This window comes from Triturus cristatus, chromosome 12, assembly GCF_964204655.1.
Source record: "Triturus cristatus chromosome 12, aTriCri1.1, whole genome shotgun sequence".
Lineage (NCBI taxonomy): Eukaryota > Metazoa > Chordata > Amphibia > Caudata > Salamandridae > Triturus > Triturus cristatus.
Genome location: NC_140595.1, coordinates 697552618 through 697572085, shown reverse-complemented (window position 1 = coordinate 697572085; position 19468 = coordinate 697552618). Strand labels below are relative to the sequence as shown.

Sequence of the window (19468 nt, the reverse complement as noted above, 5' to 3'; positions counted from 1 at the left end):
AAAAGAATATTTCTTACCTTACTTTTGATATTCTGTACCACGATATTCTTGATGTCGATATTCTTGACCTACGATATTAAAACTCGATATTATGGTAGGTCGAAATAAAAAACTCACTATTCTGTCTGTTCACCGTTATATGATTGGTGTTTTTATACTACGTACGCTTACGGCACAGTCATTATGCCACTGGCCTCTGTGGGCTTACAGTTATTACTAGACAAGTCTGTTGCCTTTGTGTCTAGCCTGGAACTTGCAGTAATCTTTACAAAGTCGTATGTGATGGTAGTTGGCCCACAGTCAACTAGTTCAGACTTTTAAGGTAAGAAACCACCCCTTGGCTAAAGTTCTGGTCTGGAAGCCCCTGACTGCCTCTAAGAAAGTGGAGCTTATTAACACACAGGTGCGGTGGCTAGTTTTTGCCCAGAGCCTGGACTCCAGGCTCGGTAGTATTTTAATCGAGGTTTACCAGGCTAAATGTGCCTCTAAGATTTCATATGGCAGCGAGATATGGGGATGCATGAAAGCTGATAATATTCAGACTGAAGAAAAATGTTTTTAAGGCGTATGTTGCAGGTTCCCAAAAGTACTCCAGCTTTTTGTGTCCATGAGGAGGTAGGAGTAAAATATAAAGGAGACGTAACTGCTGTCAGTCCATTGTTATGTTGGATCAAGGTATGAACTAGGGAGAAATCTTAGCTGAACAGGCTGATCCTCTCTGATTGTCTGTCTCTTGACCCGGTGGACAATGTCCCTTGGATCTCATACTTGAAGACCGCCATTAACAGCATGGGTAGGCAGGATGTGTTCCATAGTCCCCAGTCCCAGCGCACTTTGGAGCTGAAATAGGTGAGGGACCAGTTTTAGCATGCAAATCACTACAGAGAGAGCAGATAGAACTAATGAACCCTATGGCCAGGCGACCTATTCTTTTAAAAACATTTCAGTCTATGGATCCGTATTTATTCACTGTCACTAGTGATAGGGAAAAATTCCTGTTGACCAGATATAGATTTAACATGTTGCATCATCTTCTGGCCTCTCCTAGTGGCTTGAACACGCCTGGCACCTTGGGTCCCTGCGGTTGCGACAATGTGTTCCCACAGGGCACCCTACATTTCACGATGTTTTGGAGATGTTTTAGCTCACCTAGAATATTGTTCAATGCGCCACTACCGAAATTCATGAATTTTATGCAAGTTCGATCTGCTCTTACGTTTATTCAGCTTCTATCTGATGAAGACGTTGCAGTCACAGATTCTTGCCTTTTAAGAGCTGTGTTAATATTGATGCATTCTAGACCTGAAGAATTTTGTTTTTGATATTTAAGGATTTTTTTTATATAAGCGATATGGGGGCTGTTATCTTTAAGGGATTTTTATATGTTGTTTTTATCATCTTCTTTTATAGCTTGTGTTCATATTGTGTGGTTGCTGTTCTTATGCTTAATATGGGTGTATTTTGATACTATATTCTTTTATGGCTATGAATATAACCAAATAAAGATTTACTAACTTGCATTATGCAGAGGTGGATAAGGACTGTAGTGGGGTGGTTTAGCATCATGGAGTGGTGGATAAGGAGTGTAGTGCGGTGGTTTACCATCATGCTATGGTGGATAAGGACTATATTGTGGTGGTTTACCATCATGCAGCGGTGGATAAGTAGTGTAGTGTAGTGTGGTGGTTTAGCATCATGCAGTGGTGGATCAGGACTGTAGTGTGGTGGTTTAACATCAAGCAGTGGTGGATCAGGACTGTAGTGTCGTGGCTTACCATCATGCGGTGGATAAGGAGTGCAGTGTGGTGGTTTACCATCTTGCAGTAGTGGATAAGGACTGTAGTGTTGTGATTTAGCATCATGCAGCGGTGGATAAGGAGCGTAGTGTGGTGGTTGAGCATTGTGCAGAGGTGGATAAGGACTGCAGTGTGATGGTTTAGCATCATGCAGCTATGGATAAGAACTGTAGTGTGGTGGCTTACCATCATGCAGTGGTGGATAAGGACTGTAGTGAGGTGGTTTACCATCATGCAGTGGCTTATATGGACTGCAGTGTGGTGATTTAGAATCATGCAATGGTAGATAAACACTGCAGTGTGGTGATTTTGCATCATGCAACTACGGATAAGGAGTGTAATGTGGTGGTTTAGCATCGTGCAGAGGTGGATAAGGACTGCAGTGTGGTGGTTTAACATCGTGGAGGGTAAGGACTGTAGGGTGGTGGTTGGTGGTTTAGCATTGTGCAGAGGGGCTGGTGCTTTAGCATTGTGCAGTAGTGGATGGTGGTTTACCATCATGCATTGACTGATATGGACTGTAGTGTGGTGGTTTCGCATCATGCAGTGGTTAATACGGCCTGTAGTATGGTGGTTTAGCATCGCGCAGAGGTGGATAAACACTGTAGAGAGGGTTTAACAATCTCTATCGAAACATAGGTTTTCAGTGTGATCATTTTGAAGTGTGACAACCTCTATTTAACATTTAAAATTAGAAACCGTTAAATGTGTTCCCACAGGTTTAAATGATTCATTTCTTATATGCTTTATGGTTTTAATATTTTCAAACCATGGCTGCAAGAATTACTGCACCATTGTGTAGTTAACCTTTGCAGCAGTGATGAGTAAGACAGGAAAACCTCTACTTAGATGCCTACTTGATGATCCTTTGCCATAGTTGCGGAACTTCAGCAAACAGAGCCCCTCCCCCACCCCCTCATAATGGATTCAGCTCAGCAAGACTATATATCGGGACTTCAATGAGTTCATCCATTGAGCTCTTTTTAAACATATTTGGAAATGTATTTACCAATGCCAACCTGCTCAGATCTAGTTTGTTAAAGCTGTATTAGTGAGTCTGTTCAGCAAAATAAGAAGGTAGAGTGGACATATCACCTCTAATTACATATGAGAAAATTGCTAATATTCTTTAAGGAACATTTTTCTACCAGTCAGCAGAGCAAGTATTGCTCAAACTGATAATAGCACAGCAATATTGTCCTTTATTACCCGTTAGCTGGTGAATTATTAACTGTTCAATTAGTGGAAACCTCCCAAAGGAAACAGTTGATTCGCTTTCCCTCGGTTTTCGGTGTTGATTGGTGTGTCAGTCCTTCTCTTTTGTTGGACAGATTGAACTGATTCCAGTGCTGACAACTAAAGCCCAGATTTACAGCGGGTTTGTGTTACTTTTATAATGCATCCCGACGCAAAGTCTTCTGCTGGGATTTATCAACCAACACTAATCACAGTTTGTGTTGGTTTGTACCTTAAAGTAGCGCAAGGCAACTCAATGCGCTATCTTGCATTACTTTGCATCAAGGAGATGTTCTATGGGTGGTGCATGGCAGTTCCTGTGCATCCACCGATAGACTCTGATGTAAATCCATATCCACAAAGACTTGTACACCTGGATTTGCACCCAAATCCTGCTCCTCTCTGAGCCTGGTGTAACAAGCATAACTATTTTTATTTCTCTTTCTTTTTTCTGCTTTGCATGCGTGCTGCATTCTGCATTTGGCACAGTTATGCTCTCTCTAGTTGACGCAGTGGAGCCCAGCACCTTTGCTTGCAGCAATGCTTTGTGTCAAAGTTTTCTAAATCTTGGCTTTTATGTGTTTGTTTTCCCACAGCTGTGCGGATACAATATGAGTATGCTGTCGAACACTATGTCCCGGCTTTCATGTGCTAACACACCCACTTGCAGGCATGCACACATTCTGTTTGCATACTTTAAGTCATTAAACCCTAGCTCTGCTGTCTTTGCCAATACTTTTTTTTCCATTTGGTTTTTCAAATTTGGTGCTAGTACTTTATCAGCAAGTTCAGTTGTATCAACACAGATTACTGTTCCAGGCAATAAAAGGATGCAATAGCAACGTAAAGCAGATGTGTGATTAGTCAGCAGAACAGGAACTCTGGTTAAGAAGATGCCATCCTTGTGAGTAGTCAGAACAGAAATTAAACTGTCCCTTTTTGCTCATTTCTGTTCTTCTTGGCAGCCCATGCTGATTCTTTGGAAGGTCCTTGCTACTCCTCAGGAAGAACCCTGCTGATTTTCCAGTGACCACTCATTGGTCTTCTGAATGTCAATTACTACACCGTTACTACTCAGGCTGGCCTCCGTGGAGTTGAAACTTACTCTGGTACTGGTATTTATTTGCCTTGCAGCCTAATTTGGTAAGGTCGCTGTGGCAATTGAAGTGCTTGGCTCAATGAAGACACAAGAGAGCTGAGTAGTTACCAAATTAAGAGGATTTATTCCAGAAAAAGATCCCAACCATCCTGCATTCAGAAGCTCACTCAAGCACACCCATAGGTGCCACGTTAGATAACACAGTTACTACACACCTCCTTCCTTTACTAAATGAACAACATTTAAATACTGTGCATGAAAATACATTTTTTAAGCTACATCTGAATTGCCATATGCCCCGCGAACCAAAGGCTGGTGAAGAAGAAATACATCTCTGTTAAACCCGAAAAACATCAAGGCTACAACAAAGAGTCAGACATAGTCCTTCAACTACTCTGGCTTCTTCACTTCTCTGCTGGAGCTCCTTGTTGCCTTGCTCTCCTCATCATTGTTGTTCTCCAACCTCTTATATACAACCACCCTATTCAGATTCCATATCCAATGACCCTGGATCTTAACTGCATTATTAAAAGACTTGATGACTTGCATAGGTTAAGCAAACTTAGGGACGGCACTCCCCTTCCTAGGACATTTGATTATAATGAAATCACCTACCCACACATCTGTTTTCCTTACGGCCTTCCTAGTATCAAAATCTTTTTTCCTAAATCTCCTCTTCTTTTCACGTTGACGCCACATATCACAACCAACTTTTTTTCCCCAGTTCTGATTCATAACTATTGACCCAGGAAGGTTTCACAAACGTATTGGGAAGTCTTCCTCGAAAAAGTTCAAAGGTAAACTTCCCAGTTGTGTAATGAGGGGTGACCCTGTACATTTCAATCATCCTGACCACCTCTTCCTTCCAATCCAAAGCGTTGGACCTGGCCAAAAGGGTAGTTTCTTTGAGCACTCTATTCAGCCTCTCAATCATTCCATTTTTTGGGGTATGGTACAATGCAAATATTTTGTGCTTTATCCTTCTGTCATTCAAAAATACAACCATTTCTTTGGAGGCGAGTTGCACCCCATTATCCGTCAGCAATGAGTGTGGAAACCCTTACCTAGAGATGAGTTCCTTAAACTATTTTTATAACATCTTTGGTCTCTATGGAACTAGTGAAGAAAACCTCATGACACCTTGAATACATGTCAAGCACCACAATGAGAAACATCTGATGCCCCTGACCATGGATAGGACCTACGATATCCAGTGCTGCTTCTTCCCACGGTCTAACAGGGAGCTCCCTGACAACCATGGGCTGCACTCTAGTTTGCTTGGATTTATCAATTAGAGTACACATAGAACAATCATGCACCATTCTTTCCACATCCTTATCCATACCAGTCCACCAATACGAGCTATGCATATTTTCTTTACTCTTAGACATGCCTTGATGTGCCTCATGGGTGAGATTGATCAACTCTTCTCTAAGACTAAAAGGTTGTACCAGTCTGGTTCCCCTGAACAGCAAATCCCTGCTTGTAGTGTAGTGTAGTTCCTATATCCCTGATAGGCTCTGCACATTGGAATAACATACACTATAGATTTGACATAGGACTAAGGTCAGTATGTCTCTATCGAGTATATTAAACTTAATTACTTGTGTGTGCCAGCTAACCCAGAGGTCACTATAAACTTCTCGAATATACAAGGAGAGATTAGTCTCTGACAACCGCATAAACATGACAACTTTGTTTCCTTTTAGAATCGGAACAGTCTCAGAATCGTGGAAATAATAGATAACAGTTTCACTCAGTCAATCGTTCATGCTTCGTTTCTACAGAGTTTCACAGAAATGGAGAGACGGGCGTTTCAATAAAAGGGTTTATTGAACAGTGTTATTGCTCATGCAAGAGATAGGAATTGCTACAATCGTAAGACAGACTGCAAAGTATAATATGTACGAGGTTAGCAGTAAGATAAAATAATACTGCAATAGCATGGTTTGTAGCTATGACATACATTAATCAAAATACATATATAAATAACTTAAGCTAAAATGTGATACTCATCTGATGCTTCTAAATTGTTCTACCCCAGTGTACCTAACCTAAGTGCAGTACGAGGTTTGAAGTAGGTGCCATTTCTAAAGTATAGCTAGCTATATTTTATTTTAGCCAAGAGTTGCCAAAAGTTTCTCTAAGTTCTAGTCAGCTCCATACCTTAGAATGAGAGAGGTTGAAATCTCTTTTCTGGACTCGATAGTCTAACCCCCCGCAAGGGAAGTCAGAGAGCACTGGAGCTGGATTCTCTGCAAGGAGGATGGCAGTGTCAGGTCAGTGCATCAGGCTGGAACTCGATCTCCTTCCGAACTTGTCGTGGCGAACCGCGTAGTCTGGGTTGGATCGAATCCTCCGGGAACCGCAATTTGCCAGGGCAAGTGCTGGTATATTTATACCTTGAAGGTGTCTAGGAATGCCAGTATTGACGTAAAAGTCGGGCAGAGGAACGTCATGAATGAACCCCTAAGGAATAGATGTTCATGCATACTTAATGAGTTCTTGGAGAAATCAATATTCAAGCTGAGGGAAATTCCTAAAGGCTTATGGGTCTGGTTTTCCAAGAATTCGTTGTGACGTGGATGGACGGATGTAGGTGGCCATGCCTGTATTTGGTTTGTACGGACAATGTCTAAATAAGGGCCGGATTTCTATGTCAAAATAAGGGCAATGTGAATTGTACCTTTATAAGGGCATAAATCGGGAAAGCTATATACGGAATCTAAACCTGCACACAACAGTAGAGAATTCATCTTTTACACATCAATAGTTTCAACAATCTTCAGTCCCCTGTTTTCTGCACTTCCACTCTTGTTGGACCAACACCATCACCTCCTTGAGCACCTCATCCTTGATCAACTCCTCACACCACTGTTCCTCTCTTCTACAGTCTCATCAAGTTCATGTTCTTTACCACCAATAGAAACTTGTCAGGAAAGAGCGTCAGCAATCGTGTTTCATACTCCCGACAAGTATTTAGTAGCAAAGTCAATATCTTGTAAGGTAACTACACACTTTGTTTTGCAGCCCGAAATCAAATCTACCTCTTTTATCTTGAAAACTTCAGGAGTTTGAGATCGGTCTTACCACAAATTGCTATCCCCACAAAAAAATCTTTACATTTTTTCACAGCCCAGTAGACCATTAGAGCCCCCCTCTCAATTACAGAGTATCTAGACTCTGTGTCCTTTAAACCATGTGAGGTGAACATGATTGTGTTCATGCAGTGCTGGTCTTCCTGTTGCAGAACAGCCCCCAGATTTTTGAGACTGGCTTCAGTGGCAACCAATCTTTTCTTTGGATCAAAATTCTTTAATTTTGGGGCTGCACTAAGATGGCTCTCTAGCAACATAAATTCCTTCTCACAGAGATCATCCTAAGAGAACTCCACATCCTGCCTTAGGAAGTGGCACCTCATGTTGGCACTCAGATCAGCAAAATCCTTAATAAAGTTTGTGTAAAATTCAATCATCCACAAAACTTTCTTCCTGGGATGTGGGAGGGCTCATGCATGAAATAGTGTCAACAAGCTCAGCCTTAGGAAACACACCCTCACTTGAAATGGTATGACCTAAATAGTTGATCGACCTAGTCCAAATTTGCACTTTTCGGGCTTTATGGTGAGATTGCTGTCTGCAAGCCTCCTCAAGACCTCTCTCACACAGGTTTCATGTTCTTCAGCATCCTTACCGAAGATGAGGATGTTGTCCTGATAAACACCCCTATAACATCCTGTAAGACCTTTTCCATCACCTGCTGAAAACCCGAGGCTACCAAGACTAACCCAAATGGTTGTCTAACAAACCTAAAAGTACCGACCAGGGTTACAAACGCTGTCAAATCCCTAGAGGACTCCTTAAGTTCAATCTGGGGGTAAGCTGAGGTGAGGTCTATAATACTAAACATGGTGGCTCCCCCCATCGACAAAAAACCTCAGTGATGTTAGGAAGGGGATACCTGTCCACGACCATGCATTTATTGAGATGCCACTGGTCAACACACAAACGTAGGCTACCATTAGCCTTCCTGGCAGCCACAATGGGTGCAAGCCATTCAGTTCCTTCCACCTCCTCAATAACACCCCCTTATGTTTCTTAATTTCTTCCCGCAATTCCTCACGTATAGCAATAAACACATTCCTAACTTTACAGCGCACTGGACATGCTTCAGCAACCAGGCGAATCTCATGCTTCTAAAATTCCAAATACACCAGCTCCTCTCTAAAAACTTCAGGAAAATCATTCTTGCGCTGTTCCAACAATTTTCCTTTGTTAACGGCATCAACACTACAACATGCCATCCTCCCCTTCAAACAAATGGGAGAGGAGATGCTGGGGTCCAACAAAACACCCAAATGACCCTGATGAGCCCAACTAATGATGCTGTCAACCTTCTTAGATAAATAAATCTTACCAGATGTAAGGCATTGCTTATACTTAATCACCCCAGTGAAATAACCATGAGGCTTTATGGGTTCCCCTCCATATGCACATGGTCTGATATCCCATTTGAACAATGTGTTTTTGTTCAACAATTTAGTTTGATAAAAGTGGTTGGAAATAATGTTTATTTTAGCTCCTGAATCAAACAACACATCAATAGATTCACCTTCCATGGAAATTGTATCAACAGGTCTGGCTTTGACTTTTCCTTCACCTCCAACTTGAAGGACTCTTTGCCCATGCACAAAAACCAGACTCATCATCCTCTTGGTCACTCTCAACCCATATTTGTTTAATTTTGGGTTTGGAAATTTTCATTTTCAACACTGCAGAAAAGTGACCCTTTTTCTTACACTTAAAACATGTAACTTTCAGTGCGGGGTACCTTTTGTCATTTGCAAGATGGTCAGTTCTGTCATAAAGGTAACACCTACGTGTAGCAGGTCTGCCTTTATCAACACACTCATCTGAGTTCACATAACTCTTCTAAACTTTTTCCTTAACTACACTCACCCCTGATCCTTTTCCTTCCCCTTCTAAATCACGCCAGTGCACTCCATTGAATGTTCCACACGTTTTGCTACAATCAACAACTCATCCAGAGTGGGCTTATCCTTCAGCCATAGCTCACCTCTAACCCTTTCAATTCCGCAGTCCACAATGAATGGGTCATGAATACGTTCATCTACCATACCCCCAAATGTGCATGAAGAACGAAGTCTGCACAATTCAGCAACATAAACTTGTACTGATTCTCCGTCCTTCTTAAACCTTCCAGCAAAATGATCACGTTCAAGAATAGTGCTGACCTTTAGCAGAAAGTGATCATCAAGTTTCTTAATGCACAACTCATACACATTTAAATCCTCCAAATCAGATTGTGAAAGACACAGAAGATGGTGAAAGGTTTCCTGCCCCTCTGATCCTAAACATTATAATAGTAGGGAAGCTTCTCACCCTCAACTCTGGAGACCACACCGCCTGCCATCAGTCATCACCGAAGAAGACCCATTGACTCTTTGCCTGCCGGACCTGCAACTGCACCTTCATTCACGCCAGCTCCTCTGGACACCCAGCCGACCAATGGCGCACCCGACCGGCTCAACTGCATCCTCCTCAATGCGTGTTCCCTCCATAAACACGCCACAGCAATCTGGGACCTCCTTGACGCCACCTCTCCTGACATTGCTTGCTTCACGGAAACCTGAACTGCTCTAGACTGAACATCGCCATCCCAGACTGCTACAAAATCACCCGCAAGGACTGCCCCTATCACCCAGGAGCATGCATCACCATCATTCACAAGAACCCCTTCCGACTGACCACGCACTCTGACGACCCAAAGAAGCCCATGGAACACCTCCACTTCCAGTTCCTGATCAACCCTAACACCACACTCTGCTGCACCCTCGTGTACAGGCCCCTTGACCCTGACCGCCTTCTCCAACTCCATCGTAGACCTCATCGCATACACAAACTACATCCTACTTGGAGACCTTAACTTCCACATGGACAACCCCAGAGACCAGAACACCACCTCCCTACTGGAGAACATCGCCAACATCATACTCTAGCAGATAGTCACCACATCGGACCACACAGCCGGACACACGCTCTACACAGTCTTCTCTGCCAGCGGGAATATCAGCTACAGCCACACCACCGAACTCTCCTGGACCGACCTCCACTGCGTACATCTCGCCTTCTACACACCCACTGTACACCACCGCCCCACCCGCCGCAGCTGGATCAAGGGCACCAAAGAACTTCACATCTACTCCCTCAGTACAACCGCTCTGCCAATGGATGCCAACACCGCAGCGCACACCCTCCACGGATGGATCTCTAACTGCGTGTACACCCTGGCACCCCTCAAGAAAAAAAACAGGCAAGCAACACTCCAAGAAAGCCAGCTGGTTCACTCCCACACTCCACAAATCCGGATGCACCTGCAGATAACTCGAGAAGAGATGGAGAAATGACAAAACCAGAGAAACCCACGCTACCTTCAAATTCGCCATCAACGCACACCACCTCTTCCTCGAAATCACAAAGAAAACGGCCCTCCTAGACAGACTAAGCGCCAACGCATACAACAGCAAAGTACTCTTCGCCATCGTCAAGGAAATTGCCAAGCCCAACAGCGAGACCACAGACGTTCCTCTCTCCAAAGACCTCTACAACAAACTCTGCACCTTTTTCCACCACAAGATCCGGCAGAGCTATAACCGCTTCGATATCTAGACCCAGCTGCTTCACCCGCCACAACCGCACGCAACCTCGCTGCACCTCAACAGACCGTGCTCTGCTGGACCCCGCTCACACCATAGGACATGCTCAAGACAATGAAGATCATCACATCAGAAGCCCTCTTCGGATCCTTGCCCGCACCACATCTTACACAGAGCCGCCATCTCCCCCCAGCTTCGCCGTACCTTCAACTTCTCCATTTGAAACCGCCACCTTCCCCGAAGACTGGAAACATGCTGAGATCAAACCCCTGCTGAAGAAGCCGTCCTCAAGAACTTCAGACCCATCTCCTTCCTCACCTTACCAGGCAAGGTCATCGAGAGGGCCGTCTATGCCCAACTCTCTGCCTTCCTAGAACTAAACTACGTCCTGGAACCTCCCAATTGGCTTCTGAAGCAGCTACAGCATGGAAACCACACTCCTCATTGCCACCAATGACATCCGCTCCCCCCTCGACCGGGCTGAGAACACAGTCCTCATCCTACTGGACCTCTCGGCCACCTTCAACACCATCTCCCACTGCACCCTAATCAAGAGACTCCACAAAGCCTGCATCTAGGACAAGACACTGGATTGGATTCACTCCTTCCTCACCGGCCAGGCTCAGCAAATCAGATTACCCCTGTCCCTCTCTGTACCTACAGAGATTAGCTGCGGAGTGCCCCAGGGTTCCTCCCTGAGCCCCACCCTCTTCAACATCTACATGGCCCCCTTGCAGCCTTCATTAGAAGCCAGGGACTCAACATCGTCTCTTACTCCGACGACACCCAGCTGATCCTCTCCCTCACCAACAAACCCCAAACCGCCAGAACCAACTTCCATAGCGGAATGAAGGATGTAGCTACCTGGATGGAAGATAGCTGCCTCAAGCTCAGCTAACAAATGACTGAAATACTCATCCTGGGATGCACGCCTTCAGCCTGAGATGACTCTCCCACCCCAACGGACCACACACGCAACCTCAGCATCAGCATTATACTCGACTCATCACTCACACTGAACCACCAAATCAAATCAGCTTCCTCAGCCTGCTTCCACACACTCTCACTGCTCCAAAAGACATTCAGATGGATCCCCACAGAATCCAGAAAGACAGTCACACATGCACTCATCCCCTGCAGACTTGACTACAGCAACACACTCTATGCCGGCATCACCCAGAAACAGCTCAAGAATCTACAGAACGTCCTAAACGCCACAGCCAGAATGGTCTTCAACATTCCCTGCTGCAGTCACATCATGCAACACCTCCAACAACTCCACTGGCACGACGAAGGTCCAGCATACGTGAACCACCATCTCACATCCCACATACCCGCCAGTCAAATCCGTTCCACCCAATTCACCTTAGCCGCTATCCCATATGCACAAGACAAGCACCGTAGGAAGATCCTTCTCCTACCTCGCCACCATGACCTGGAACACCCTGCCCCTCCAACTCGGGCAATATGTGTCACTGACCCAATTCAAGAAGGGCCTCAAGACCTGGTTCTTCAAATGATCCTACACCCAGAATGACCTGCAGCCCTCCTCAACACCCCCCCCACCTCCCTCCAGCGCGTTGAGACCCTCACGGGTGAGTAGCCACGATACAAGCCCCTGATTGATTGATTGAATGGAGAATTGGTAAATATTTTCTTCACACCGAGCACAGCCAGGGTACAGGTTGGATCACTGCAATACTGATTCTGAAACTGAGTACATAGTCACTACCGTCAGCAGCAGTGCAAATTTCTCTCAGTAAACAACAGTCGTAGCTTAAGCACCAGCAGTGCAATCTTCTCTGTAAGACACAGCAGGTGCAGGACACAGAGCAAGTTCCACTCAGACATAGCAGGTACAGTACAGTCAACAGCAATGCAAACTTCACTCAAAATCATGTCAGTTACAGTGAATGAGACAGCTATGCAAACTTCCCAATTGGATGGCTGATCCTGTCCTGTGCATTTGTTTGTTGTGACTGTCCCGTTTTAGTTAAGATTTTTCTAATTGTAAAACTGCAAATAAAAGCATGAACAAATAATACAATGAACTACCATGCCTGACGGGAGCTGTCTTCATATCTCTTTAGAGTGTGCAATCCATCAAAATGGAAACAAGAATTAATAATGGGGGTCTGCGACAATATGATAATGCTCAAAGACCTTCTTTCCCCTGGTATGGCTGGTTCATCAGTATTCCAACAGAATATTGGTAACAGACTGCGATGGAGCAAATATATTTTGGCAAGACTTTTGAGAACCAACATACTTACTGTGAAGGCATGTTTACATAAGTAGTTATAGCAGAACCACATTTCCATAAGGAAAGCATTTATTGGTTTGCTAATAACTTTGGTGCCGTTTGACGCATCTTTATAAAACATTAAAAAAATGTTCACCTACCCCATCTCCTTCCTGGATCTGTCAAGCGGGGGCTCGGAAAAAGAGGGGTGTCCCAAAACGCGTTTTCTATAGGAAAATTGAACAGCGATAACGCAAAATCTGCGGAATGGAAATGCACCAAATGTGGCAGCAAGCTAGATCTTAGTCTGGAAAGCTTGCTTGTTGTGATTTGAGATAAGTCCATTCAGTAGTTTTGAGTAATTAATGTTTAAAATGTATGTATATATCATGCCACAGAGTATCCGTGAATCCAGCAGATCAAAAGTTAGGATCGGATTGCCTCCCATCACATCAACAACGATGGCAGCATGTACATTAGGACTCGGGGACTACCCTGTCCTTCTCCGCCTCATGGGGGGTGGGAGCAGGGGGACCCACTATGGGGACAAAAATGTATTTTTAAAACTGTTTTGGATCCTCTTGTGGACCCGGGCCTGAGATGTTGTTTTGTTTTTTGGAGCCTTTTTAGTCCCCGGGGACGCCATCCCCTGGGGGTTCTTTTTAATGAATGGGAAATGGACATGTGGCTTCCCCTCCCTGAGCCTTCTTAGATGCTGGGCACCCCATTCCTCCGTACTGCTTTTTTAAAAATCGGGACAGGGTGTGCAACACTCCTCCATGAGCCTTTCTAGGCCCTAGGAAACCCCTCCCATAGAGCCGATTTTTTTTTTAGGGGAGGGGATGCAACCCCCTTCACAGAGCCTCTTTGAGGCCCCAGGGATCTCAACCTGTGGGTCGAGTGTGTTTTGGTGGGGGAGTTGTCAGGCCCGCTCCCCTGGTCATATGTCGTCCCTAGGGGCCCCATGTTGGTGCAGTGTCCCAGGTACATTGGTGTTTCCAGCTCGGGAGAGTGCGGGCAGGGAATATAATTTTTATTCCCTGCCCACACTCTGCTGGGCAGGGAACACAACTTTACTCCTGCCTGATTGGTAGCAGAGAAAAATGCTGCCCGCTAGGCCAGGAGCAAAATGAAAGTCCACTGTCTCCAGCAACACAATGGGTGCTGTCTTGGAAGCTGCCGGCGGCCACGGGGGCCTTGGGTTTCCCTAGCCGCTCCCAATGAAGGCTGCTTTTTAGGTGCCCCGGGTGGTCACCGGAGCACCCACTTAAAAAAAACAATGCCGGCTCCTGACTGCACCACAATGGGTGCTGCCTAAGGAGCTGGCTGGGGCAGTGGGGGCCCCTAGTAATGCCATTTGTTGTGCTTGCCCCAGCACCATAACAATGAGTCACCTTGCCTTATTTTTTAAAGCAGCTGGAGCTGTATGCTTTTCAGCTGGAGTGCAGGGACCTCTTGTGGTTAGTACTATGGCTGCAGTTTGTGGCCTGAAAAATGTTTAAAAAAGATTCAAAGACATAAATAATGCTTTATTGAAAATATAGTCACTGTTGGTAAGTATTGCAATTTGTCAATTCATGAAGGGTTCACTTACATAATATCGCCTCTGAAACTATCGCCCTACCAAAATATCATGGTATTCATATTGTTGTCAAAAATCTCGTCATGCTATATTGAAATAAAGGCTAAAAATATCATTGTCACTAATATTGTTGTGCAACATTTCTTTTTTTTAAATACATATAAATATTAAACATTAAATATATTACTAAGTAACTGATATAGAATACAAATTAAAATGTAAATAATTTTAAAATAAATATTACGTGTACTTATTAAAAAGAAAATATATATTAATATTTAGTTACATATATAATTAAAAATATGATTAAACTAATAATATCAATGTATATTATAATATAATAATTAAGTAAATAAAATATAAATATATACACATACACACATGTAACCAGTGACTTAAAAATATTTAAACATTCTCATTTAATTACAAATAAAATATATTAAAGATTAAAAACATTAATTATAAATATTAATTTTAAATACACAAACATAATATAATTTTAGTAAACATAAACTAAACTTTAAAAATCTACAGATAATACATATACTATTCACACTCCAATTTAAACAACAGTATAAAAAGTGTTAGACTCAGTACAGTTAAAATGTAAAATTCCCACTCCACTCATATCAAGAGTAGGGAAAGTGTTGGACTTCGGAGGGGTAACATTTACTAATACCACTCCAGTTAGTGCTAAAGTAGTCAAAGTTTTGGATTGCGGAGGGTTAACATTTACTATTCCTACTCCAGTCAGAGGAAAAGTAAGGAAAGTGTTGGATTGGGGAGGGTTAAAATTTACTATTGCCACTTCTGTGCGAGCGTAGGGAAAGTATTGGCTTGCAGAGGGATATCATTTACTATTCCCACTCCAGTCAGTAGAAAAGTAGGGAAACTGTTTGAATGCAGATGGATAAAATTTACAATTTCCACTTCAGTCAATGAAAAAGTAGGGAAATTGTTGGATCGTAAAGGGGTAACATGTACTACTCCCACTGCACTATTAGAAACAGACTAAATCATTTCAAAAGTATACTTATTTTTTTTTAAGCTGTATAAATATAAAAAGTGTAGATATAATTGTTTGAAAAAAAATAAACCAATGAACTATATTAATACATATCATAAATTAATACAAGTACTATTTTATTTAAAATACCAAACTTTATTCGCTAATTAATAACAAGCAATAAATACAATGTTATTTAGAATTAAAAATAACAGTTTAATTAACACAAACAATGAATTCCATTATTTAATAAAAAATTATTCATTTTTAGATTTGTTATATAATTTCTCCTACACCTCTACAAACTATACAAAACATATTTGCCCTTTGTCACTGTGTTCCTTTATTTTTCTTCCTCCTTGTTTCTCCATTCTCTGGTCTACCTCTCTTGATCTGGTTCAAAGTCTGATGATAAAAACGATGTCCCAGTTTCCAAAAATGAGTGCTGGCACGCACCGCCAGCAACATTCGACGCTAATGAAGCACTGCACTTCAGTACATTCATGCACATGAATTTCCTAATGTCTGCCTCCTGTTTTGTTGGTGTATATTTTCGACTATCAATCCCAGAGCTTGTTAATCATTGCAATTTATTTTATATCGAAGCTCTTTGGTCCAACGTAACTCATTGCACAGATTGTAACGCAACCACAAACTGACGATTCAACTCTCTCATTCCAAACACCAATATCTTATTCCAGCTTTCATATAAATGTTTGGTTAAAACAGGCAGGACTGATGGCTTGTCCAAAGCCACCTGGGATAGACCATCAGCTCGAATTCCATCTTGCAACCGCTGAGGACTTTGAAGGCGTTATGGCCATTTCTGGAGATGTTTATCGAGGAATGGACTACTTACCAGTGAAATACCACAGCTGGCTGAAGGAGACCAACCGGAGGACATTTGTAGCCAAACGCAAAGGGCAGGTGGTGAGTTATCCAAGATGCTGGTCATTCAATCAACTTCTTGCAAGCCTTCCTCTGCCCATCACCAATTCCAAATCTGAGCACCACCTCTCCCAGGGTCAATGTGTCTAAATATTATCCATTTCCGGACACTCTATTGCCTTTGCAGCTTTATTATGTTTTTGGTACCGCCGTGGCCATAGGTCTCTTTTCTCTCTACTAGTGCTGTACATTGTCCTCTTTCACTCGGTATCCCCTCTTCTGCTCTTTCACTGTATATCCCCTCCGCTGCTCACTCTCTGTAGCTCCTCACCCTCTGTCTCTGTATTACCTCTTCCACTCAGCCTCTGTATTCCCTCTGCCTCTCTGTCTCTATATCCTCCCTGCCTCTGCACCCATCTGCTGATCTTTCTCTGTATTCCCTCTGCCGCTCTGTCACATTATCCTCTTTGCCGCTCTGAATCTGTGTCCCATCACCTGCTCTACCTCTGTATCCCCTCTGCTGCTCTGTCTCTGCATCCTCTCTGACTCCACTTTGCCATTCTGTCTCTGTATTCCTTCTCTGCTCTCTCTGCATCCCCTCTGCCACTCTGTTTCTGTATCCCCTCTGCCGCTCTGTCACTGTATTCCGCCACCTGCCATCTTCTTTGTCCCCTCTGCCACTCTGTCTCTGTATTCCTTCACCCACTATATCTCTGTATTCTCTTGCCCACTCAGTCTCAGTGTTCCCTATGCCGTTCGGTCTCTGTATCCCCTCTGACGCTCTGTCTCTGTATCCCCTCTGCCGCTCTCTCTGTATCCCCTCTGCCGCTCTCTCTGTATCCCCTCTCCCGCTCTGTCTCTGTGTCCACTTTACTGCTCTGTGTTCTCTGCAGCTGTGTCCCCTCTGCCATTCACGCTTTGTATCCTCTTTGTCTCTGTGTCCCGTCACCTACTCTGTCTCTATCCTTTGCCCGTTCTGTCTCTGTATGCCCTATTCTTCTCTCTGTGTACCCTCTGTTGCTCTCTCTCTGTATCCCCCCGCCAGCTCTTTCTCTGTACCCCCTCGCCAGCTCTTTCTCTGTACCTCACTCTGTCTTTCCTTCATTGTAATTGTTCCAGAGTCCCTTTTCTCCTCAATAGCTGTCATTGTTTACATTGTGAGTGTACCTAGGTCTCTTCTCCCTCTCTTTCTTCTCATTGCACTGACTCTACCCACATTTCTTATGCCTGTCTCCAGCTTTCTACAGTATCCTTTTTGAATGCACTAAGTCTTCTTTCCTCTCTCTGGTCCTCTCATCCTCACCTGTCTAGGATTGTGTCAGTGTGCTGATCCTGTCTTCACACCTCTTTTTCTTAGTGTGGCTATACTCAGGCAGTGTACCTCCTCACCAGGCCTCAGCTCACTCTTCTTCTACTATGTACAGTCTCTTTTAAAAAGAATCAGATCACATGAATATTCCTCTCCACTCGCCTCTACTCTTTATGCTTGCACACTACAAAACTTTAACTTGCTTTCATTGTGCAAGTTTTTAGGCTCTTCACACTTTGGCAGCATTAAGCAGTTTTGAACTTCTTTTGCAAAGATCTGCTGATGCCCTCTCTATGCTGTTTAGAGTGGATAGGGTTATAAATGTTGTTGCAGCAAAAGAGTCACTCTTGCTACATCTACAGGTCTCTCTCCTCATTGTCCTGAATGCACCTTAGCCTAAATTACACCCTTTCCAGATATACTTCCTGAAGATTGCTTTTACCTAAGTGTGAGTTGACAATACAAGCACTTTGATGCTTTGTCAGGGTAGTAAGCGCTATAGAAATAAAATTACACTATATTACACTAACATTGCCCTGCAAGAAGCTCTGTTACTACCTTAAGTTTCCAGCCTCAAAGTCCAAACTGAACATACCCCTCAGTTTGTAGTGTATTCCAAACTTCAAAGATGTCAGTGCTCCTAATAGATATTCTGCGAAAAGGCCTGATTTGGAGGTGGGCAAGGTGGACAGTAACACAGCAGCCATTAAAAACCGGCAGATGCTCCATCGTCCAACATTTCAATAACACTCTTTCTGGTGGACATTCTTTCCAACCAAAGGTTCCTCACTGCCCTCCTGCCTCTCCTTACTATGGAGAGACCTCTCTTTAACATTTTAAAAAGTCTCAAGTTAGTATACAACAACGTGATGGATGGAATGCTTGAATGAATCTCACCTACTGGCTATAGCTTGGGCTGCATCCCAATCCACTGTTTTTCGCCCACCATGTCACCTCAGTTTGGGCCCAGACATATGCAAATCAGTTTTGACCCTGCTCCAATGGGAACAGTTTAGCTCAAACTGCCAAGCTAGGGCCTCCCGGAACCAGAATACAAGCAACCCAGGATCAGTCCCCGGCCTGATAAGGTCTGTTCAGCGAGGTACAGCTTGGTTCCCGTGGCACAGTGAGCACCGGACCCATGTCTGGGCATACCCATCCCACTTAAGGAGTTAACTTTAACAACAATAGAGAGATGATGAAATGCATGAATTAATCTCAGCCTCTGACAATTGTTTGGGGCAGCATCCCAATCCAAGGTTTTTCACCCACGATGCCGCCTCAGTTCGGACCCAGCCACATACAAATCAATCTGGATCCTGCTCCAATGGGAACAGTCCAGCACGAACTGTCAAGTCAGGTCCTTCCTGAACAGGAATACAAGCAACCTAGGACTGGTTCCACCCTAAGGACTCATCAGCCAGGTGTAGCTTGATTCCAGTGACACAGTGAGCACTGTGCCACTGGAATCAAGATATACTGCAATTACAACAAGGTGATGGATGAAATGCTTGAATTAATCTCAGCCAATGGCAATCGCTCAGGCTCACATCCCAATCTACCCATCACTTTATTTTTTGATGCCCTAAGTGAGACATTTATGCCCAGATGTGGGTGTTCACTGTGCCACTGAA

At 43.7% G+C, this 19468-nt stretch overlaps 1 protein-coding gene across 1 annotated transcript in view; it reads left to right on the top strand.

Annotated features, from left to right (window-relative positions):
• The window catches only part of LOC146780125 (histidine N-acetyltransferase-like), an 80926-nt gene that overhangs the window by 39777 nt on the left and 21681 nt on the right, over window positions 1-19468 (top strand). The window contains exon 2 of the mRNA XM_085637849.1: window positions 16367-16567. Within this exon, the coding sequence (XP_085493975.1) occupies window positions 16376-16567 (192 nt within the window). The 5' untranslated portion in view covers window positions 16367-16375. The remainder of the gene's footprint in view (window positions 1-16366; window positions 16568-19468) is intronic.